This window comes from Leptosomus discolor, chromosome 1, assembly GCF_034619465.1.
Source record: "Leptosomus discolor isolate bLepDis1 chromosome 1, bLepDis1.hap2, whole genome shotgun sequence".
Lineage (NCBI taxonomy): Eukaryota > Metazoa > Chordata > Aves > Leptosomiformes > Leptosomidae > Leptosomus > Leptosomus discolor.
This window is the reverse complement of record NC_141391.1, coordinates 32,487,463-32,510,905: the sequence shown is the minus strand read 5'-3', so window position 1 is coordinate 32,510,905 and position 23,443 is coordinate 32,487,463. Positions and strand designations below refer to the sequence as shown.

At 57.6% G+C, this 23,443-nt stretch overlaps 1 protein-coding gene across 1 annotated transcript; it reads left to right on the top strand.

Annotated features, from left to right (window-relative positions):
• The first annotated feature begins 18,862 nt into the window (after positions 1–18,862).
• LOC147416211 (E3 ubiquitin-protein ligase PHF7-like) lies at positions 18,863–20,690 on the top strand. Its single transcript, XM_086478427.1, has 7 exons — positions 18,863–18,908; positions 19,248–19,339; positions 19,424–19,462; positions 19,778–19,902; positions 19,994–20,156; positions 20,243–20,349; positions 20,573–20,690. The coding sequence occupies exons 1-7, from the start codon at positions 18,863–18,865 to the stop codon at positions 20,688–20,690; spliced, it is 690 nt and encodes a 229-aa protein (XP_086334553.1).
• The last annotated feature ends 2,753 nt before the right edge of the window (positions 20,691–23,443 follow it).

The window sequence follows — 23,443 nt, the reverse complement described above, 5'->3', positions numbered from 1 at the left end:
GTAAGTTGCCAAAGCTGCACCTCAGGGCTCTGCAGGAGATGTCAGCCTCGCCAAGGGCTTGAGGCGGCAGGACTAAGAACAAGAGCTCTGCCGGACAATCCCGTGCTTGGGTCACGTTGTCCTCACAGCCATGAAACCGTTTTTGTCCCCAGGCCCTGGCAACTGCTCCTGTGCTCCTCCTGCGCTGCCGAGGGCACCCACAGATGCTGCTCCCGCTTGACAAACAGCACGGCCAGCTGGGAGTGCAACAGCTGTGCTGGCCCAGGCGCCGGTAAGAGACAAAGCACCCGGGTGCCCCTGGGCTAGAGCCAGCGGCCAGGCAGGGCCTGGCAACAACGGGTGCCCAGGGAGGGCTTGGCAGAGCGACTCTGCTCCAGGAGGGCTGGGGGCACCGCTCTGGCCTATCCTGCCCCGGACCTGGGGGGCTGTGCCCTTGACCTTCCTGCTTCCCCTTTTAGACTCCGCTGACAGCTCAGACCTTGCCGGCCCCAGCACTGCCAGCTGCTCAGGATCAGGGCCTACCCACGGCTCCCCAGCACGCGACACAGGCAGACCCAGCACCAGCAGCCAGCTGCCATCAGGGTTCTGCCAGGGCTCCCCAAAAACAGAGACCAGCAGCCCCAGCACCGACAGCCAGGCATCACTGGGGTCCTCTCGTGGCTCCCTAGAGTCAGAGACGTGTAGCTCCAGCACCGACAGCCAGCTGGCATCGGGAACGTCCCACAGCTCCCCAGTGCTTGAGGGCAGCAGCTGTTCCAGCCCACCTGGGCCCGACCGTGTGCCAAAGCGCTCCCGGTTGAGCCGTGGGGCCCAAACTCCCTACCGCTGCCCCAGGAGACGCCGCGACAGGAGGCGTGAGCCAGCAGCAAGTGCTGAGAGCAGCACCCCAAGCCAGGCAGCACTGGGACTGTCCCACAGCTGCCTGCCTCCTGAGACCAGCAGCCCCAGCTCTGACAGCCAGGCATCACTGCGGTCCTCCTCTGGCTCTCCACTGTTGGAGAACAGCATCTCCAGCACCGACAGCCAGCTGGCATCGGGGCTGTCCCACAGCTCCCCAGTGCTTGAGGGCAGCAGCTGCTCCAGCCCACCTGGGCCCCACCACGTGCCAAAGCGCTCCCGGTTGAGACGTCGGGCCCAAACTCCCTACTACCGGCCCAGGAGACGCCGCGACAGGAGCCATGAGCCAGCAGCAAGTGCTGAGAGCAGCACCCCCAGCCAGGCAGCACTAGGACTGTCCCACAGCTGCCCGGCTCCTGAGACCAGCAGCCCCAGCACCACCAGCCAGCTGCCATCAGCGTCTTCCAGCAGCTCCCCAGCACACGAGAGTGGCAGACGTTCCTGCCCCCCTGGGCCCATGAGGATGCGAGACCTCCACCGCTTGCAACGTCGGCCCCAAAACCCTTGCAGCCAGCCCAGATACCGCCGTGGGACCAACCCGGCACCATCCCCGACGGCTGGCGCTGATCCCCCTCCACCGGCACAATAAAGATGGCAGTTAATCTCTGCACTGGGACATTCCACGCTCATTTCTTGGCTTCCTCCTCTTCCTCCTCCTCCTCCTCTCCCTTTTTCGAGGGGCAGCGTTAGGGGCTGGGCCCACAGGCTTGTCTTCTCCCCGGGGCTTGGCAGCACCTACCCCAGACCTCCCTCCTTACGGGCTGGCCTTGGCCGGCTACCCAGCACCGTGGCCGTGTGCTTCGGGCTTTGCTGGCCCCACAGCCTGGGAAGTTCACACCCACTCCCGCAACCGGAAGGCTCTACCCATGCACCAGTCCCCGCCCCCGCCCCCGCAAGGGTGGACCAGCACAGCCCAGTCGGTGCCACCGCCCATCTCCTGGCAATGTGGCCTGCGCCCAGCCACCCGGCACGGCCCTCGCGGCTCGCCCCCCAAAGTCACACGCCCCAGCCCCAGATAGTTTCGGCACGCTTCAACTCTCTCTTTTATTCTGGACCAGGCTGTAACCAACTTCCTCTCCTCCCTGGGGCAAAGTGGCAGAGCTGCTTTTCTCTAAACCTTGAGTTGGATGTCACGTCTGTACTTGTGACAGGAAGATTTCTGTCCATCGTGTTTCTCCAGTACCCAAAGGGCGTCTCCCGTTCCCCAATTCCGGGTGCAGTTCCCCAACATCAGTGCTGCTGTACCAAACAAAGGATTCCTTCTTGCAGCCTAAGCCAAGAAATCCTTTTTAATAGAGACTGCAAACACCCGGGAAGGAAGTTACGCCACAGACTTCAGGAGAGTCAGAGCAGTACCTGTTACTGAGGGCTTCAGCCCCGTCATACGCCCTTCAGAGGCAAAAAATCACATGCGCTCAACGGGAGGGTAACAAGGGGCCTGGGAACTGTCAGTCATCCAAAAGGATTTCCCTCCTCTTGGAGACCAGCAAGTACCTTTCTCACGCAGGAAGGAGAAAAGGTTTGGTCGCAAAGTGACAGCAAAACAGCTCTGTGGAAGCTGGCGCAGAGCTAGAAGGCTGAATGAGAATACCGGTGACCAAAGCGCTACGGAAATCCCGTGGGGTGGCTGTGTGGTTTTGAACAACCCTCTGCTCCACAGGCAAACTACGGGTGGTCTTACGGTGTGTGCATCAAGTGCCTTCCCGATAGACCTTAATGCAGCATGGAAGCTGGTTCATTGCAGGCAGAAGCAGCTGTCCGCTCTGAGGCAGGCAGGGGAACCTGGGAGACCTGGTGGGCTTTTCTGCCAACCAAGAGGCAATGAGGAAAGAAAGGAGCTCTAGAGGGTCCAAAAGAGAACTGGGTGGCAGCACTTTGTCCTTCTGTTCTTGACTGTCGGCGTTGGGAAGGCGTGAGGTCTAGACGTGGCCAGAACAGGCAGCGCTCTTCAGGGGCACGGCGGTGTGAGCTCCGAGGCACTCCTCAGCAACGGCGGAGCTCGAATGGAGCTGGCCAAAGAGCTGTGGTCATGCACGGCCTCGCTCTGAACCCGGGGGCTTGTTCCCTGCCACCGCTCACCTCTGTCGGCATCTAGCTAACGGAGCTCTGTAATGCCCTGGCGTCGGAAGGCCAAGCGGAATCTCAGAAAGCCTGGTCAGAAGGAAACCCTGAGCACCAGAGTTTGGCTTGGAAAGGAGCAGAGGATGGCTGAGGACACTCTAACAGCAGGAGCTGCAGGAGGCAGCCTGGGAAGCCTCTAGTCACTCTCAGCAGTGTCAGCTTCTGGCGGTTTCAGGTTTCTCTCTTGGTCCTCAATTGCATTTCGGAGCTGGATTCTCCAATGCTGGATTTTGCATTCCTTTTTTCCTACTCTGGTTGTGCCTGAGACACCGCCTGCTTTCTGTCCTGGACTCGCAGCTGAACTGTTCAGAGAAGTCATTGTTGTGCGGGTAACTAAAAGGCTTTTGTTAATGATTAAGCGGTGATCAAATCATAGAATCATCGAATCCTTTTGGTTGGAAAAGACCTTTAAGATCATCAGCTCCAACCATTACCCTAACACTACCAAGCCCACCACTAAACCATGTCCCTAAGCACCACATCTAGACGTCTTTCGAACACCTCCAGGGACGGTGACTCCACCACTTCCCTGGGCAGCCTGTTCCAACGTCTAACCACTCTTTTGGTAAAGAAATTTTTCCTAATATCCAATCTAAATCTGCATTGGTGCAGCTTGAGGCCGTACCTCTTGTCCTGTCACTAGTTACTTGGGAGGAGAGACCAACACCAGCCCCACCACATCTTCCTTTTAGGTAGCTGTAGAGAGCAGGAAGGGCTCCTCTCAGCCTCCTCTTCACTAGGCCAAACACCTCCAGTTCCCTCAGGCGCTCCTCGTAAGACCTGCTTTCCAGACGCCTCACCAGCCTCACTGACTTTCTCTCCACCTGCTCCAGCACCTCAATGTCTTTCCTATACTGTGGCGCCCAAAACTGGACGCAGTACTCAAGGCGTGGTCTCACCAGTGCTGAGTACGGGGGCACGATCACTCCCCGATACCTCCTGGCCACACTATTTCTGATACAGGCTAGGGTGCTGTTGGCCGCCTTGGCCAAATATTAATTAATCAACGATTGAATGAAAATCAAATGGTAATCCAAAGATGATTAAGTGTAATTGCATGGTAAGTAGAATCCTAGAAGCATTTAGGTTGGAAAAGACCCTGAAGATCATCAAGCCCAACCCTTAACCTAGCACAGCCAAGCCCACCACTAAACCATGTCCCTAAGCGCCACATCTACAGTCTTTTAAATACCTCCAGGGATGGTGTCTCAACCACTTCCCCGGGTAGACTGTGTTAAAGCTTGACAGCGCTCGGCCCATTGGTCCAGCCTGTCCACATCCCTCTCTAGGGAATTTCTACCCTCAAACAGATCAACGCGCCCACACAACACCTCTGAAGCTGCCCCACCACCACTTCCAGTTTCCTGCCCCACCAACAAAAGGCGCAGGCTGACTCTGAAAGGCAGTTCATTGCCTTGGAGAAAGGCCATTTCTGCTGTGACTCCCCAGCTTGCGGTCCCGCTGCTTTTTCTTCTGGAGGCAGCACATCACCAAAGCACTGACGAGTTCAGGAGAAAGATGTTGGGCCACTGCAACATTTAGGTGCCGTCCTGAGGTCCTGTGCTGTGCCTTGGCCACTCACCGCGTCTCAGCGGGGGCGGGGGTGCGAGCCCAGGCCATTCTCAAAGGTCGCTGCAGTGCCCTGTGCCGGGGAGCCCAGAACCGCAGGCAGAACTGCAGATGCAGCCTTCCCGGTGCGGTGCAGGGAGGAAGGATCACCTTCCCCGAGCTGCTGGCAGCGCTCCCCGTGCCGGGGGCAGGAGCAGAGATTTCCCTTGGCCAGGGCTGGAGCCCTGGAGTCGCCCTGCCCAAACGGCACCTTGCGGACACAGCGCCATCCTCGACGGCTGCCCCGGGGGACCTGGCATTCGACTATGCACTTGCTGCAGGAGCGGCCATCCTGGCTACACGGGTGCGAGGGCTCGGGCCCCCGCCTCGCCCTTCACACCCACCCCTCCGCAGCGGTGGTCGTCTCAGAGTGGGTGGATGGTGGCCGAGGGCGTCCCTGCCCGTCTCTGGCGCTGATGTCACAGTGGCCACAGTGACGCGCAGGGGCAAGCCAACAAAAAGGAGCACTGGGCTCAGGCCATGCGTCAGTGCCACCTGGGGAGGTGAGGAGAGGGCAGGGGAGGGACGGGGCTTGCACGGGGCAGCTGAGGAAGGAGGAGGCCCCACACCTCGGGGCTCTGGGCCTGTGCTGCAAGCTCACCCGCGCCTCGCTTCTCCCTCACCCATGTCCTGCTTCTCCCTCAGAGTCAGCAGAGGAGCATTTGCAGGAGACATAGCCCGGCGCTGCTGGGACAGGGACTCTCCAAACGCACGCTCGCTGTTGATGGCCCCCATGTTGGCCGCAAGGAAGAAGAAGGGCCCTGACTCAGACGAGCCGGGTGAGAGCAAAGTATCCCTCCCGCAGCCTGGCAGAGGGGTTGCTGGGGCAGCCAGCGTGGGGCCGAGAGCGGTGGCAGGGGGAGGCAGGAGTTCCCCAACCGCCCTGGGGTTGGCGCAGGGGCCCTCCTTTCCTCTGCAAGTGGGGCCCAGGCTGGGCAGCGGGCACCTGCTGGGACAGCCGTGCCTGCAATGGCCCCTTCTTCTCCAAGGCCTCCAGCCCTGCCCATCTGTCGGCTAGCCAGGGCCAGAGTAGGCTCTCGGGGGCAATCCCTCAGGGACGCTGCCCCTGGCCCCGCAGAGGTGCTCATTCCCGGTCCCATTTGCTCTCTCCCCTCCAGCATGCATGCTGTGTCGCCGGGCAGAGGCTGACCCGGAGGTCTATGGACACAAAGTGGTGAAGCACGGCCTCTGTGTCCATTTCTTTTGCCTGGTGAGTTCCACTGTGGCTCCCTCTAGCTTTCCCACAGGCAGTCCCTGCCACCCTCTCCTCACCAGCTCCTTTTCTCTTCTGCAGCTTTGTGCCAATGACCTTTATCCACAAGCAGACGTGCAAGTAGGACTCCTGGGATTTCTCCCTCAGGATATTAGACGTACAATTTTTCTGGCAAGGCAGAAGGTGAGGACCTGACAAGAACAGGGAGATTTGTGCCAGGAGAGGTTTGCGGGAGCTTAGCTCAGACCCCAAGAAAGAAATCCCAGCCCTTCCAAGCAGCTCTGGGACAAAAGCCTTGCTCCCAGCACCTCCACAGAGGCCCCAGCACAGGAGCCTCGGCCGCCAGGCAGATCTGCAGTCTGTGACGCAGCAGCGGCCATGTCCTGGGCTCTGCCCAGACGCGTGGGGCTGGCTGTGGAGGCCCTGAGGCTGCCGCTCATGGGGGCTGCTGTGCCTTTTCCAGGTCTGCTTTGTCTGCGGCCAGAGAGGGGCCACCATCACCTGCCGGCAGACGGGCTGCCGCCGCACCTTCCACTTCCCCTGTGCTGTGGAGGGTGAATGCGTCACCCAGTTCCTTCCTCTCCCAAGGTACCTCCTCTCCCCTCCTCGCCTCGCCACCACCGTGGAAGGGACCAGCCAACACTTCTCACCTCACCCATCCCTTGCCTCTTCCCCCCAGGTGCTTCTGCTGGGAGCACCGCCCACAGCAGGCGGTGGAGGCGGCTCCAGCTCCAGAGCAGCAATGCCTCATCTGTCTGGACCCTGTGGGCGACAGAGTGTCCTACGGCACCATGGTGTGCCCAGCGTGCAAACACGCCTGGTTCCACAGGAGCTGCATCCAGGTAGGAGCCGGTCCCTCGCCCCCGGGACATGGTAGGCGCTCAGCAGCACCAGGGCCTCACTCGTGCTCCTTATGTTTCTCCTGCAGGGACAAGCTGTGCATGCTGGCATTTTTTGCTTCCAGTGCCCCCTCTGTAGAGATAAGGAACTATTTTGCATGGAAATGCTCATCATGGGGATCCGAGTCCCCTTCAGGTTGGTGTCCTTCTGCCCGCCTCACGAGACAGGAGGGGGCGAGCGCTGTGCCGTGCCAGGGACTGCCCCTGCAGTCCTGGCCCTCTGCTGTCGTGTGAATCCGGGCTTGGGCTTCACAGAGCAGGTGGAAACAGGGCGGGGCCGGGGGGGGGAGAGCAGGGACGCCCTGCATCTGCCTTATGCCAGGGCAGCAGGGCCTCATCACTTTTCCTTTCTCCATCAGACTGCCATCGTGGGAGAACTGGGGTGCATACGCAGCACTAATAGAGAGACACAACCGCTGCAGCATCAGTGAGTGCCTTTGTTCAGGAGGCAGGGAGCAGGCAGAGCAAGAGGGGTAAGTTGCCAAAGCTGCACCTCAGGGCTCTGCAGGAGATGTCAGCCTCGCCAAGGGCTTGAGGCGGCAGGACTAAGAACAAGAGCTCTGCCGGACAATCCCGTGCTTGGGTCACGTTGTCCTCACAGCCATGAAACCGTTTTTGTCCCCAGGCCCTGGCAACTGCTCCTGTGCTGCTCCTGCGCTGCCGAGGGCACCCACAGATGCTGCTCCCGCTTGACAAACAGCACGGCCAGCTGGGAGTGCAACAGCTGTGCTGGCCCAGGCGCCGGTAAGAGACAAAGCACCCGGGTGCCCCTGGGCTAGAGCCAGGGGCCAGGCAGGGCCTGGCAACAACGGGTGCCCAGGGAGGGCTTGGCAGAGCGACTCTGCTCCAGGAGGGCTGGGGGCACCGCTCTGGCCTATCCTGCCCCGGACCTGGGGGGCTGTGCCCTTGACCTTCCTGCTTCCCCTTTTAGACTCCGCTGACACCTCATACCTCGCTGGCCCCAGAACTGCCAGCTGCTCAGGATCAGGGCCTACCCACGGCTCCCCAGCACGCGACACAGGCAGACCCAGCACCAGCAGCCAGCTGCCATCAGGGTTCTGCCAGGGCTCCCCAAAAACAGAGACCAGCAGCCCCAGCACCGACAGCCAGGCGTCACTGGGGTCCTCCCGTGGCTCCCCACTGTTGGAGAACAGCATCTCCAGCACCGACAGCCAGCTGGCATCGGGGCCGTCCCACAGCTCCCCAGTGCTTGAGGGCAGCAGCTGCTCCAGCCCACCTGGGCCCCACCACGTGCCAAAGCGCTCCCGGTTGAGACGTCGGGCCCAAACTCCCTACTACCGGCCCAGGAGACGCCGCGACAGGAGCCATGAGCCAGCAGCAAGTGCTGAGAGCAGCACCCCCAGCCAGGCAGCATTGGGACTGTCCCACAGCTGCCCGCCTCCTGAGACCAGCAGCCCCAGCACCACCAGCCAGCTGCCATCAGCGTCTTCCAGCAGCTCCCCAGCACACGAGAGTGGCAGACGTTCCTGCCCCCCTGGGCCCGTGCGGATGCGAGACCTCCACCGCTTGCAACGTCGGCCCCAAAACCCTTGCAGCCAGCCCAGACACCGCCGTGCGACCAACCCGGCACCATCCCCGACGGCTGGCGCTGATCCCCCTCCACCGGCACAATAAAGATGGCAGTTAATCTCTGCACTGGGACATTCCACGCTCATTTCTCGGCTTCCTCCTCTTCCTCCTCCTCCTCCTCTCCCTTTTTCGAGGGGCAGCATTAGGGGCTGGGCCCACAGGCTTGTCTTCTCCCCGGGGCTTGGCAGCACCTACCCCAGACCTCCCTCCTTACGGGCTGGCCTTGGCCGGCTACCCAGCACCGTGGCCGTGTGCTTCGGGCTTTGCTGGCCCCACAGCCTGGGAAGTTCACACCCACTCCCGCAACCGGAGGGCTCTACCCATGCACCAGTCCCCGCCCCCGCAAGGGTGGACCAGCGCAGCCCAGTCGGTGCCACCGCCCATCTCCTGGCAATGTGGCCTGCGCCCAGCCACCCGGCACGGCCCTCGCGGCTCGTCCCCCAAAGTCACACGCCCCAGCCCCAGACAGTTTCGGCACGCTTCAACTCTCTCTCATTCTGGACCAGGCTGTAACCAACTTCCTCTCCTCCCTGGGGCAAAGTGGCAGAGCTGCTTTTCTCTAAACCTTGAGTTGGGTGTCACGTCTGTACTTGTGACAGGAAGATTTCTGTCCATCGTGTTTCTCCAGTACCCAAAGGGCGTCCCCCGTTCCCCAGTTCTGGGTGCAGTTCCCCAACATCAGTGCTGCTGTACCAAACAAAGGATTCCTTCTTGCAGCCTAAGCCAAGAAATCCTTTTTAATAGAGACTGCAAACACCCGGGAAGGAAGTTACGCCACAGACTTCAGGAGAGTCAGAGCAGTACCTGTTACTGAGGGCTTCAGCCCCGTCATACGCCCTTCAGAGCCAAAAAATCACATGCGCTCAACGGGAGGGTAACAAGGGGCCTGGGAACTGTCAGTCATCCAAAAGGATTTCCCTCCTCTTGGAGACCAGCAAGTACCTTTCTCACGCAGGAAGGAGAAAAGGTTTGGTCGCAAAGTGACAGCAAAACAGCTCTGTGGAAGCTGGCGCAGAGCTAGAAGGCTGAATGAGAATACCGGTGACCAAAGCGCTACGGAAATCCCGTGGGGTGGCTGTGTGGTTTTGAACAACCCTCTGCTCCACAGGCAAACTACGGGTGGTCTTACGGTGTGTGCATCAAGTGCCTTCCCGATAGACCTTAATGCAGCATGGAAGCTGGTTCATTGCAGGCAGGAGCAGCTGTCCGCTCTGAGGCAGGCAGGGGAACCTGGGAGACCTGGTGGGCTTTTCTGCCAACCAAGAGGCAATGAGGAAAGAAAGGAGCTCTAGAGGGTCCAAAAGAGAACTGGGTGGCAGCACTTTGTCCTTCTGTTCTTGACTGTCGGCGTTGGGAAGACGTGAGGTCTAGACGTGGCCAGAACAGGCAGCCCTCTTCAGGGGCACGGCGGTGTGAGCTCCGAGGCACTCCTCAGCAACGGCGGAGCTCGAATGGAGCTGGCCAAAGAGCTGTGGTCATGCACGGCCTCGCTCTGAACCCGGGGGCTTGTTCCCTGCCACCGCTCACCTCTGTCGGCATCTAGCTAACGGAGCTCTGTAATGCCCTGGCGTCGGAAGGCCAAGCGGAATCTCAGAAAGCCTGGTCAGAAGGAAACCCTGAGCACCAGAGTTTGGCTTGGAAAGGAGCAGAGGATGGCTGAGGACACTCTAACAGCAGGAGCTGCAGGAGGCAGCCTGGGAAGCCTCTAGTCACTCTCAGCAGTGTCAGCTTCTGGCGGCTTCAGGTTTCTCTCTTGGTCCTCAATTGCATTTCGGAGCTGGATTCTCCAATGCTGGATTTCGCATTCCTTTTTTCCTACTCTGGTTGTGCCTGAGACACCGCCTGCTTTCTGTCCTGGACTCGCAGCTGAACTGTTCAGAGAAGTCATTGTTGTGCGGGTAACTAAAAGGCTTTTGTTAATGATTAAGCGGTGATCAAATCATAGAATCATAGAATCATCGAATCCTTTTGGTTGGAAAAGACCTTTAAGATCATCAGCTCCAACCATTACCCTAACACTACCAAGCCCACCACTAAACCATGTCCCTAAGCACCACATCTAGACGTCTTTCGAACACCTCCAGGGACGGTGACTCCACCACTTCCCTGGGCAGCCTGTTCCAATGTCTAACCACTCTTTTGGTAAAGAAATTTTTCCTAATATCCAATCTAAATCTGCATTGGTGCAGCTTGAGGCTGTACCTCTTGACCTGTCACTAGTTACTTGGGAGAAGAGACCAACACCAGCCCCACCACATCTTCCTTTTAGGTAGCTGTAGAGAGCAGGAAGGGCTCCTCTCAGCCTCCTCTTCACTAGGCCAAACACCTCCAGTTCCCTCAGGCGCTCCTCGTAAGACCTGCTTTCCAGACGCCTCACCAGCCTCACTGACTTTCTCTCCACCTGCTCCAGCACCTCAATGTCTTTCCTATACTGTGGCGCCCAAAACTGGACGCAGTACTCAAGGCGTGGTCTCACCAGTGCTGAGTACGGGGGCACGATCACTCCCCGATACCTCCTGGCCACACTATTTCTGATACAGGCTAGGGTGCTGTTGGCTGCCTTGGCCAAATACTAATTAATCAACGATTGAATGAAAATCAAATGTTAATCCAAAGACGATGTCTTGGTTTGAAAGACAGGTGTCTGCGGAGGAAGGCAGGAGCCTCCCTTGAAATGGAAAGTGCAACCCCCTTCCCTCCAAATTATTATAGTTTTGAAATTAACGGGCCTTCAGGCAAAGATATGGGGAATAGGAATAACAGTTCTTTACTAATATATATATATATAACACAAGACAGGGAAAAAACAAACAACCCACTGGTTTACACTGACAGAGTCAGAAATACAACCTGACACCCTGTTAGGGTGGCAGTAGCAGTCCGATAAGATGCTGGCTGCAGTCCTCCTGAAGCGATGGATGTAGTTCTGTGGAAGCAGCAATCAGGTAAAAGAGTCTGGTCTTCCTCCGAAGGTCCAGTGGTAGGTAGGTAGCTCTTGTCCTCTGGAACTCCAGTGGGGGGAAAAGCTCCTCTGGGAATCCAGTGGAAGAAAGGCTGCTAGGGTGTTCAAAATCTCCGGTTTTATTTGGCATGGACTGCTTGGCTCCTTCCTCCCCCTCCCCGGGCGGAGCATCTCACAATGCGATGGGGAGTCTGAGGCAGTTCCTTGATGGGCCATTAACAGGAGATAGCCCAGGAGTGAGTTATCGATGGGTCAGGCGATAGGGCATTGTTGTGCCCAGTAACAGGAGATAGTCCAGAGGGGGGAGGCAGGGAGCACCGCCCCACCTGGTCTCAACAGCTCCTGAAGATGGTAATAGAATATTTTTTTTTTCCTTTTGGCACATTTTACACTGTAACCCAGGACCTAATCCACCCCTTATTCTATTACCATCTACACCATACCCAACCCAATGCCCCCTTACAGATACATATATACATATATACACAATGAAACCTTACACAGAGTTCTCACTTAAAATTAGGTCTCCTTTTCCCCATTTTTCTGCATTACCCACCAAGTGTAACCAGGTCCTTGAGCAAAAACAACCCCACGGAGGGGTGTGCCTTTGCCTGATGTGGGATTAATCCAAACAGTCTTTCCTAACATACCTCTCGTATGTACCACAGGGACTTTATCTCCGTCCACTGTGTGCAAGGGTCCAGACTGGGCGGGACCAGCTCGATTGATGGACCCTCGGGTATTGACCATCCAGGTGGCCCTTGCTAAGTTCAGTTCCCAATTTTTGAAAGTCCCCCCTCCAAGTGCTTTTAGGGTAGTCTTAAGTAGCCCATTGCACTGTTCAACTTTCCCGGCAGCTGGTGCATGATAAGGGATATGATATATCCATTCGATTCCACGTTCTCTGGCCCAAGTGCTTATGAGGCTGTTCTTGAAATGTGTCCCGTTGTCTGACTCGATTCTCTCAGGGGTGCCATGTCTCCAAAGAACTTGCTTTTCCAGGCCCAAGATGGTGTTCCGGGCAGTAGCATGAGGCACAGGGTAGGTCTCCAGCCACCCAGTGGTTGCTTCCACCATAGTCAGCACATAGCGCTTGCCTTGACGGGTTTGGGGAAGAGTGATGTAGTCAATTTGCCAGGCTTCCCCATACCTGTACTTCGACCATCGTCCACCGTACCACAGAGGCTTCACCCGCTTGGCCTGCTTGATCGCAGCGCAGGTCTCACAGTCTTGGATAACCTGGGAGATACTGTTCATGGTTAGATCCACCCCTCGGTCCCGTGCCCATTTATAAGTGGCCTCTCTGCCTTGATGGTCTGAGGCATCATGGGCCCATCGAGCTAAGAACAACTCTCCTTTATGTTGCCAATCTAAGTCTATCTGGGACACCTCTATTTTTGCAGCCTGATCTACCTGTTCATTATTACGATGTTCTTCATTAGCCCGACTCCTGGGGACATGAGCATCTACATGACGGACCCTCACAGGTAGCTTCTTTACCCGAGTGGCAATATCTTTCCACTCATCAGCAGCCCAGATTGGTTTTCCCCTATGCTGCCAGTTGGCCTTTTTCCACCTTTCCAGCCAGCCCCACAGAGCATTGGCTACCATCCACGAATCAGTATAAAGGTAGAGCTTTGGCCACTTCTCTCTTTCAGCAATGTCCAGGGCCAGTTGAACGGCTTTGAGTTCAGCAAGTTGACTTGATCCACCTTCTCCTTCAGTAGCTTGTGCGACCTGTCGTGTGGGGCTCCGTACGGCTGCTTTCCACTTCCGGTTCATCCCTACGATGCGACAGGAACCGTCAGTGAAAAGAGCATATCGTGTTTCCTCTGCTGGTAGTTGGCTGTACGGTGGAGCTTCTTCAGCCCGCGTCACTTGTTCCTGCTCCTCTTCATCAGTGAGGCCAAAATCTTCACCTTCCGGCCAGTTCGTAATTATCTCCAAAATCCCAGGGCGATTTGGGTTTCCGATACGGGTGCGCTGTGTGATGAGGGCAATCCATTTGCTCCATGTGGCGTCGGTGGCGTGGTGGGTGGAGGGAACCTTTCCTTTAAACATCCACCCCAGCACCGGTAGTCGGGGTGCCAGGAGGAGTTGTGCTTCGGTGCCAATCACTTCCGAGGCGGCTTGGACTCCTTCATAGGCTGCTAGGATTTCCTTCTCTGTGAGAGTGTAGTTGGCCTCAGACCCTCTATAACTTCGACTCCAGAATCCCAGTGGTCGGCCACGAGTCTCTCCAGGCACCTTCTGCCAAAGGCTCCAGGACAAACCATTGTTCCCGGCCGCAGAGTAGAGCACGTTCCTCACCTCTAGTCCCATCCTGACTGGGCCAAGGGCTAGCGCATGAGCAATCTCCCGCTTGATTTGGGCAAAAGCCTGTTGCTGTTCAGGGCCCCAGTGGAAATCGTTCTTCTTGCGGGTAACCAGGTACAAAGGGCTCACAATCTGGCTGTACTCAGGAATGTGCATTCTCCAAAAACCTATGGCGCCTAGGAAAGCCTGTGTTTCCTTCTTGCTGGTTGGTGGAGACATCGCAGTGATCTTATTGATGACCTCGGTGGGGATCTGACGCCATCCGTCTTGCCACTTTACCCCCAGGAACTGGATCTCTCGGGCAGGTCCCTTGACTTTGCTCTTCTTGATGGCAAAACCAGCTTCCAGGAGAATCTGGATGATCTTCTCTCCTTTCCCAAATACTTCCTTTGCCATGTTCCCCCACACAATGATGTCATCGATTTACTGCAGATGTTCCGGAGCTTCACCCTTTTCCAGTGCAGCCTGGATCAGTCCATGGCAGATGGTGGGACTGTGCTTCCACCCCTGGGGCAGTCGGTTCCAGGTGTACTGTATGCCCCTCCAGGTGAAGGCAAACTGAGGCCTGCATTCTGCTGCCAGAGGAATGGAGAAAAAAGCATTGGCAATGTCAATAGTGGCATACCACTTTGCTGCCTTGGACTCCAGCTCGTACTGGAGTTCCAGCATGTCCGGCACGGCAGCGCTCAACGGTGGAGTCACTTCATTCAAGCCACGATAGTCCACAGTCAATCTCCATTCTCCGTCAGACTTGCGCACAGGCCAAATGGGGCTGTTGAAGGGTGAGTGGGTCTTGCTGACCACCCCTTGACTCTCCAGCTCGTGGATCATTTTGTGGATGGGGATCACGGCATCTCGATTCGTCCCATACTGCCGGCGGTGTACTGTCGAGGTGGCAATTGGTACTTGTTGCTCTTCCACCTTCAAGAGTCCTACTGCAGATGGGTTTTCTGATAGTCCAGGCAAGGTGTTCAATTGCCTAATGCTCTCTGCCTCCACAGCAGCTATCCCAAATGCCCACCTGAGACCTTTTGGGTCCTTGTAATAGCCGTTCCGGAGGAAGTCTATGCCCGGAATACACGGGGCCTCTGGGCCAGTCACAATCGGATGTTTCTGCCACTCCTTCCCAGTAAGGCTCACCTCGGCTTCCAACAGAGTCAATTGCTGCGATCCCCTTGTTACTCCGGCAATGGAAACAGGTTCTGCCCCCACATGTCCCGATGGCATTAGGGTACACTGCGCACCAGTATCAACTAACGCTTTGTATTTTTGTGGCTCTGACGTGCCAGGCCATCGGATCCACACCGTCCAAAATATCCGGTTTTCCCGTGCCTCTCCCTGGCTAGAGGCAGGGCCCCTCTAGCACTGGTTACCATTTCCTTCCTGGACATACATACTAGAGGTTCCTTCAAGGGGATCTGTCAGATCATCCTCCCTTCTGTAATATCTGGCAGCTCGGTCCTGGGAGGTTGAGGCTACCTTCACTTTAGTGTTACTCCCCCGGTTAGTGTTTCCCTCCTTGAGTTGACGCACCCGTGCTGCCAGGACAGAAGTGGGTTTCCCATCCCACCTTCCCATGTCTTCCCCATGGTCGCGCAGGAAGTACCATAGCTCAGCTCGCGGGGTGTACCCTCTCCCTCTAGCTGGGGGACGTTGGGCTCCGACTTTGGGGCCTGTGACTTGTACCGGTGCCAAATGGGAACTGCTCCTCCTCACCTCCTCCTTTATTTCCCTCATCTCCTCTTGTAGGCTCTTAATCACAGCAGAAACATTAGCCTGTATTGGGCCATTGATCATGCTTTCAAAATTTCTAAGCTTGCTCGTGACAGAACCCACTGTCTCTCGGTCGTTATCTGCATTAATCATTGCAATGAAGGTGGAGTATTCAGATGGCCCTAGATTTGCCAGATTCCACAACATTTGCCCTGTGCACCTGACTTTGTCAGGGTCATTACCATGCTGTCCATCCCTCCCAAAGAGTACCTCCATACTGCCACTTCTCTCAGCTGCTGGATCCCTTCCTCAAGGGTCTTCCAGCGCATTCTGTGATGGTGCTCCTGCATTCTCTCTCTGTGGACAAACCTCTCTCTCACACTCATTAAAAGCCGCTCCCAGAGGGAAAGGGTCCCTGGCTCCCTTACAAATACCAGATTGACACCTGAGTCCTGAGTCAAGGGTCCCAAATTCCTTGCCTCACTGCCATCCAGTTGCACACCCGTGCCCATAAGATCCCAGACCCGAAGTAACCAGGTTGTAAAAGCCTCACGCCCCCGCCGTACGATGTCTTTGTGCAGATTACGGAGACTGTCGTACGTCAGGGACTCGGTGATTATCTCAACCACTGGCTCGCCTGCAGGTTCTGAGGGCCCTCCTTTCTTAACTGAGCGCTCTGATTTCATCTTAGATTTCCTCGTTTCCACAGGGGCGACTGCTGCTGGCTCTGACTGCCCTTGCGTTTCAGCTGGAACCTGGACGGTTGTAACGTCTGTGGGTTCTACTACTGCACCATTAGACTCTCCCTCTTCAAGGCAGGAGAAGGGTTTCCCAGCAGCTGAGAGAATGCACTCCTTCAGCATCTGGCCCATCTCACGTATCTCCTTCACCCAATCCGGGTGGTTCATTTCTGATGTGAGCTGTGAGGCAGGGTCAGGTTCTGGAGCAGCATTCCTAGTCAGGGTGGTTATCCAAGCCAATCTCCCCTGATCTCTGAATACTGAATAAAACAGGATTATCAGCAACACCAGCCACTGTATGATATCATTCGCACTTAGGAAAGATCTGAATCCTTCGAAAACTGGTGGAGTAGACCCAAAGAGCTGGGTTACGGGTTGGGAGAAAGTTTCTCCCGGTGTCATTTCCTCACAGTAGGTACCATTATTAAAGTAACCCCAAAAGCATACAGTTAGTGTGTGATAGCTCCGAATCCATGTGCCCGCCTTCCAGAGGAAGTTAATAAGCCATGAATTCCTCACCTTATTAATCCATAAAACAAACTGGATAACAGTCACAGTAGCCTTAGTTATAGGACCCATGTTTAGACAAGGGCCTGCAAATGGGAGAAATACAGCCACCACCACATGCCACACGAACCAGGATAAGCTGGCCCACATGATGTCACCTAACAAGGAATCTATATCCAACGCACAAGAACCGTTATTCCTTTTATCTCTCGATGCCCTCGAGCCCCACGTTGGGCGCCAAAATCTGTCTTGGTTTGAAAAGACAGGTGTCTGCGGAGGAAGGCAGGAGCCTCCCTTGAAATGGAAAGTGCAACCCCCTTCCCTCCAAATTATTATAATTTTGAAATTAACGGGCCTTCAGGCAAAGATATGGGGAATAGGAATAACAGTTCTTTACTAATATATATATATATAACACAAGACAGGGAAAAAACAAACAACCCACTGGTTTACACTGACAGAGTCAGAAATACAACCTGACACCCTGTTAGGGTGGCAGTAGCAGTCCGATAAGATGCTGGCTGCAGTCCTCCTGAAGCGATGGATGTAGTTCTGTGGAAGCAGCAATCAGGTAAAAGAGTCTGGTCTTCCTCCGAAGGTCCAGTGGTAGGTAGGTAGCTCTTGTCCTCTGGAACTCCAGTGGGGGGAAAAGCTCCTCTGGGAATCCAGTGGAAGAAAGGCTGCTAGGGTGTTCAAAATCTCCGGTTTTATTTGGCATGGACTGCTTGGCTCCTTCCTCCCCCTCCCCGGGCGGAGCATCTCACAATGGGATGGGGAGTCTGAGGCAGTTCCTTGATGGGCCATTAACAGGAGATAGCGCAAGAGCAAGTTATCGATGGGTCAGGTGATAAGGCATTGTTGTGCCCAGTAACAGGAGATAGTCCAGAGGGGGGAGGCAGGGAGCACCGCCCCACCTGGTCTCAACAGCTCCTGAAGATGATAATAGAATATTTTTTTTTTCCTTTTGGCACATTTTACACTGTAACCCAGGACAGATGATTAAGTGTAATTGCATGGTAAGTAGAATCCTAGAAGCATTTAGGTTGGAAAAGACCCTGAAGATCATCAAGCCCAACCCTTAACCTAGCACAGCCAAGCCCACCACTAAACCATGTCCTAAGTGCCACATCTACAGTCTTTTAAATACCTCCAGGGATGGTGTCTCAACCACTTCCCCGGACAGACTGTGTTAAAGCTTGACAGCGCTCGGCCCATTGGTCCAGCCTGTCCACATCCCTCTCTAGGGAATTTCTACCCTCAAACAGATCAACGCTCCCACCCAGCGCCTCTGAAGCTGCCCCACCACCACTTCCAGTTTCCTGCCCCACCAACAAAAGGCGCAGGCTGACTCTGAAAGGCAGTTCATTGCCTTGGAGAAAGGCCATTTCTGCTGTGACTCCCCAGCTTGCGGTCCCGCTGCTTTTTCTTCTGGAGGCAGCACATCACCAAAGCACTGACGAGTTCAGGAGAAAGATGTTGGGCCACTGCAACATTTAGGTGCCGTCCTGAGGTCCTGTGCTGTGCCCTGGCCACTCACCGCGTCTCAGCGGGGGCGGGGGTGCGAGCCCAGGCCATTCTCAAAGGTCGCTGCAGTGCCCTGTGCCGGGGAGCCCAGAACCGCAGGCAGAACTGCAGATGCAGCCTTCCCGGTGCGGTGCAGGGAGGAAGGATCACCTTCCCCGAGCTGCTGGCAGCGCTCCCCGTGCCGGGGGCAGGAGCAGAGATTTCCCTTGGCCAGGGCTGGAGCCCTGGAGTCGCCCTGCCCAAACGGCACCTTGCGGACACAGCGCCATCCTCGACGGCTGCCCCGGGGGACCTGGCATTCGACTATGCACTTGCTGCAGGAGCGGCCATCCTGGCTACGCGGGTGCGAGGGCTTGGGCCCCCGCCTCGCCCTTCACACCCACCCCTCCGCAGCGGTGGTCGTCTCAGAGTGGGTGGATGGTGGCCGAGGGCGTCCCTGCCCGTCTCTGGCGCTGATGTCACAGTGGCCACAGTGACGCGCAGGGGCAAGCCAACAAAAAGGAGCACTGGGCTCAGGCCATGCGTCAGTGCCACCTGGGGAGGTGAGGAGAGGGCAGGGGAGGGACGGGGCTTGCACGGGGCAGCTGAGGAAGGAGGAGGCCCCACACCTCGGGGCTCTGGGCCTGTGCTGCAAGCTCACCCGCGCCTCGCTTCTCCCTCACCCATGTCCTGCTTCTCCCTCAGAGTCAGCAGAGGAGCATTTGCAGGAGACATAGCCCGGCGCTGCTGGGACAGGGACTCTCCAAACGCACGCTCGCTGTTGATGGCCCCCATGTTGGCCGCAAGGAAGAAGAAGGGCCCTGACTCAGACGAGCCGGGTGAGAGCAAAGTATCCCTCCCGCAGCCTGGCAGAGGGGTTGCTGGGGCAGCCAGCGTGGGGCCGAGAGCGGTGGCAGGGGGAGGCAGGAGTTCCCCAACCGCCCTGGGGTTGGCGCAGGGGCCCTCCTTTCCTCTGCAAGTGGGGCCCAGGCTGGGCAGCGGGCACCTGCTGGGACAGCCGTGCCTGCAATGGCCCCTTCTTCTCCAAGGCCTCCAGCCCTGCCCATCTGTCGGCTAGCCAGGGCCAGAGCAGGCTCTCGGGGGCAATCCCTCAGGGACGCTGCCCCCGGCCCCGCAGAGGTGCTCATTCCCGGTCCCATTTGCTCTCTCCCCTCCAGCATGCATGCTGTGTCGCCGGGCAGAGGCTGACCCGGAGGTCTATGGACACAAAGTAGTGAAGCACGGCCTCTGTGTCCATTTCTTTTGCCTGGTGAGTTCCACTGTGGCTCCCTCTAGCTTTCCCACAGGCAGTCCCTGCCACCCTCTCCTCACCAGCTCCTTTTCTTTTCTGCAGCTTTGTGCCAATGACCTTTATCCACAAGCAGACGTGCAAGTAGGACTCCTGGGATTTCTCCCTCAGGATATTAGACGTACAATTTTTCTGGCAAGGCAGAAGGTGAGGACCTGACAAGAGCAGGGAGATTTGTGCCAGGAGAGGTTTGCGGGAGCTTAGCTCAGACCCCGAGAAAGAAATCCCAGCCCTTCCAAGGCACGTCCACAGAGGCCCCAGCACAGGAGCCTCGGCCGCCAGGCAGATCTGCAGTCTGTGACGCAGCAGCGGCCATGTCCTGGGCTCTGCCCAGACGCGTGGGGCTGGCTGTGGAGGCCCTGAGGCTGCCGCTCATGGGGGCTGCTGTGCCTTTTCCAGGTCTGCTTTGTCTGCGGCCAGAGAGGGGCCACCATCACCTGCCGGCAGACGGGCTGCCGCCGCACCTTCCACTTCCCCTGTGCTGTGGAGGGTGAATGCGTCACCCAGTTCCTTCCTCAGTACAGGTACCTCCTCTCCCCTCCTCGCCTCGCCACCACCGTGGAAGGGACCAGCCAACACTTCTCACCTCACCCATCCCTTGCCTCTTCCCCCCAGGTGCTTCTGCTGGGAGCACCGCCCACAGCAGGCGGTGGAGGCGGCTCCAGCTCCGGAGCAGCAATGCCTCATCTGTCTGGAACCTGTGGGCGACAGAGTGTCCTACGGCACCATGGTGTGCCCAGCGTGCAAACACGCCTGGTTCCACAGGAGCTGCATCCAGGTAGGAGCCGGTCCCTCGCCCCCGGGACACGGCAGGCGCTCAGCAGCACCAGGGCCTCACTCGTGCTCCTTATGTTTCTCCTGCAGGGACAAGCTGTGCACGCTGGCATTTTTTACTTCCAGTGCCCCCTCTGTAGAGATAAGGAACTATTTTGCATGGAAATGCTCATCATGGGAATCCAAGTCCCCTTCAGGTTGGTGTCCTTCTGCCCGCCTCACGAGACAGGAGAGGGCGAGCGCTGTGCCGTGCCAGGGACTGCCCCTGCAGTCCTGGCCCTCTGCTGTCGTGTGAATCCAGGCTTGGGCTTCACAGAGCAGGTGGAAACAGGGCGGGGCTGGTGGGGGAAGAGCAAGGACGCCCTGCATCTGCCTTATGCCAGGGCAGCAGAGCCTCATCACTTTTCCTTTCTCCATCAGACTGCCATCGTGGGAGAACAGGGGTGCATACGCAGCACTAATAGAGAGACACAACCGCTGCAGCGCCAGTGAGTGCCTTTGTCCAGGAGGCAGGGAGCAGGCAGAGCAAGAGGGGTAAGTTGCCAAGGCTGCACCTCAGGGCTCTGCAGGAGATGTCAGCCTCGCCAAGGGCTTGAGGCGGCAGGACTAAGAACAAGAGCTCTGCCGGACAATCCCGTGCTTGGGTCACGTTGTCCTCACAGCCATGAAACCGTTTTTGTCCCCAGGCCCTGGCAACTGCTCCTGTGCTGCTCCTGCGCTGCCGAGGGCACCCACAGATGCTGCTCCCGCTTGACAAACAGCACGGCCAGCTGGGAGTGCAACAGCTGTGCTGGCCCAGGCGCCGGTAAGAGACAAAGCACCCGGGTGCCCCTGGGCTAGAGCCAGCGGCCAGGCAGGGCCTGGCAACAACGGGTGCCCAGGGAGGGCTTGGCAGAGCGACTCTGCTCCAGGAGGGCTGGGGGCACCGCTCTGGCCTATCCTGCCCCGGACCTGGGGGGCTGTGCCCTTGACCTTCCTGCTTCCCCTTTTAGACTCCGCTGACAGCTCAGACCTCGCCGGCCCCAGCACTGCCAGCTGCTCAGGATCAGGGCCTACCCACGGCTCCCCAGCACGCGACACAGGCAGACCCAGCACCAGCAGCCAGCTGGCATCGGGGCCGTCCCACAGCTCCCCAGTGCTTGAGGGCAGCAGCTGCTCCAGCCCACCTGGGCCCGACCGTGTACCAAAGCGCTCCCGGTTGAGACGTCGGGCCCAAACTCCCTACCGCTGCCCCAGGAGACGCCGCGACAGGAGCCATGAGCCAGCAGCAAGTGCTGAGAGCAGCACCCCCAGCCAGGCAGCACTGGGGCCGTCCCACAGCTGCCCGCCTCCTGAGACCAGCAGCCCCAGCACCACCAGCCAGCTGCCATCAGCGTCTTCCAGCAGCTCCCCAGCACACGAGAGTGGCAGACGTTCCTGCCCCCCTGGGCCCATGAGGATGCGAGACCTCCACCGCTTGCAACGTCGGCCCCAAAACCCTTGCAGCCAGCCCAGACACCGCCGTGCGACCAACCCGGCGCCATCCCCGACGGCTGGCCCTGATCCCCCTCCACTGGCACAATAAAGATGGCAGTTAATCTCTGCACTGGGACATTCCACGCTCATTTCTTGGCTTCCTCCTCTTCCTCCTCCTCCTCCTCTCCCTTTTTCGAGGGGCAGCGTTAGGGGCTGGGCCCACAGGCTTGTCTTCTCCCCGGGGCTTGGCAGCACCTACCCCAGACCTCCCTCCTTACGGGCTGGCCTTGGCCGGCTACCCAGCACCGTGGCCGTGTGCTTCGGGCTTTGCTGGCCCCACAGCCTGGGAAGTTCACACCCACTCCCGCAACCAGAGGGCTCTACCCATGCACCAGCCCCCGCCCCCGCAAGGGTGGACCAGCGCAGCCCAGTCGGTGCCACCGCCCATCTCCTGGCAATGTGGCCTGCGCCCAGCCACCCGGCACGGCCCTCGCGGCTCGTCCCCCAAAGTCACACGCCCCAGCCCCAGACAGTTTCGGCACGCTTCAACTCTCTCTTTTATTCTGGACCAGGCTGTAACCAACTTCCTCTCCTCCCTGGGGCAAAGTGGCAGAGCTGCTTTTCTCTAAACCTTGAGTTGGATGTCACGTCTGTACTTGTGACAGGAAGATTTCTGTCCATCGTGTTTCTCCAGTACCCAAAGGGCGTCCCCCGTTCCCCAGTTCTGGGTGCTGTTCCCCAACATCAGTGCTGCTGTACCAAACAAAGGATTCCTTCTTGCAGCCTAAGCCAAGAAATCCTTTTTAATAGAGACTGCAAACACCCGGGAAGGAAGTTACGCCACAGACTTCAGGAGAGTCAGAGCAGTACCTGTTACTGAGGGCTTCAGCCCCGTCATACGCCCTTCAGAGGCAAAAAATCACATGCGCTCAACGGGAGGGTAACAAGGGGCCTGGGAACTGTCAGTCATCCAAAAGGATTTCCCTCCTCTTGGAGACCAGCAAGTACCTTTCTCACGCAGGAAGGAGAAAAGGTTTGGTCGCAAAGTGACAGCAAAACAGCTCTGTGGAAGCTGGCGCAGAGCTAGAAGGCTGAATGAGAATACCGGTGACCAAAGCGCTACGGAAATCCCGTGGGGTGGCTGTGTGGTTTTGAACAACCCTCTGCTCCACAGGCAAACTACGGGTGGTCTTACGGTGTGTGCATCAAGTGCCTTCCCGATAGACCTTAATGCAGCATGGAAGCTGGTTCATTGCAGGCAGGAGCAGCTGTCCGCTCTGAGGCAGGCAGGGGAACCTGGGAGACCTGGTGGGCTTTTCTGCCAACCAAGAGGCAATGAGGAAAGAAAGGAGTTCTAGAGGGTCCAAAAGAGAACTGGGTGGCAGCACTTTGTCCTTCTGTTCTTGACTGTCGGCGTTGGGAAGACGTGAGGTCTAGACGTGGCCAGAACAGGCAGCGCTCTTCAGGGGCACGGCGGTGTGAGCTCCGAGGCACTCCTCAGCAACGGCGGAGCTCGAATGGAGCTGGCCAAAGAGCTGTGGTCATGCACGGCCTCGCTCTGAACCCGGGGGCTTGTTCCCTGCCACCGCTCACCTCTGTCGGCATCTAGCTAACGGAGCTCTGTAATGCCCTGGCGTCGGAAGGCCAAGCGGAATCTCAGAAAGCCTGGTCAGAGGGAAAACCTGAGCACCAGAGTTTGGCTTGGAAAGGAGCAGAGGATGGCTGAGGACACTCTAACAGCAGGAGCTGCAGGAGGCAGCCTGGGAAGCCTCTAGTCACTCTCAGCAGTGTCAGCTTCTGGCGGCTTCAGGTTTCTCTCTTGGTCCTCAATTGCAT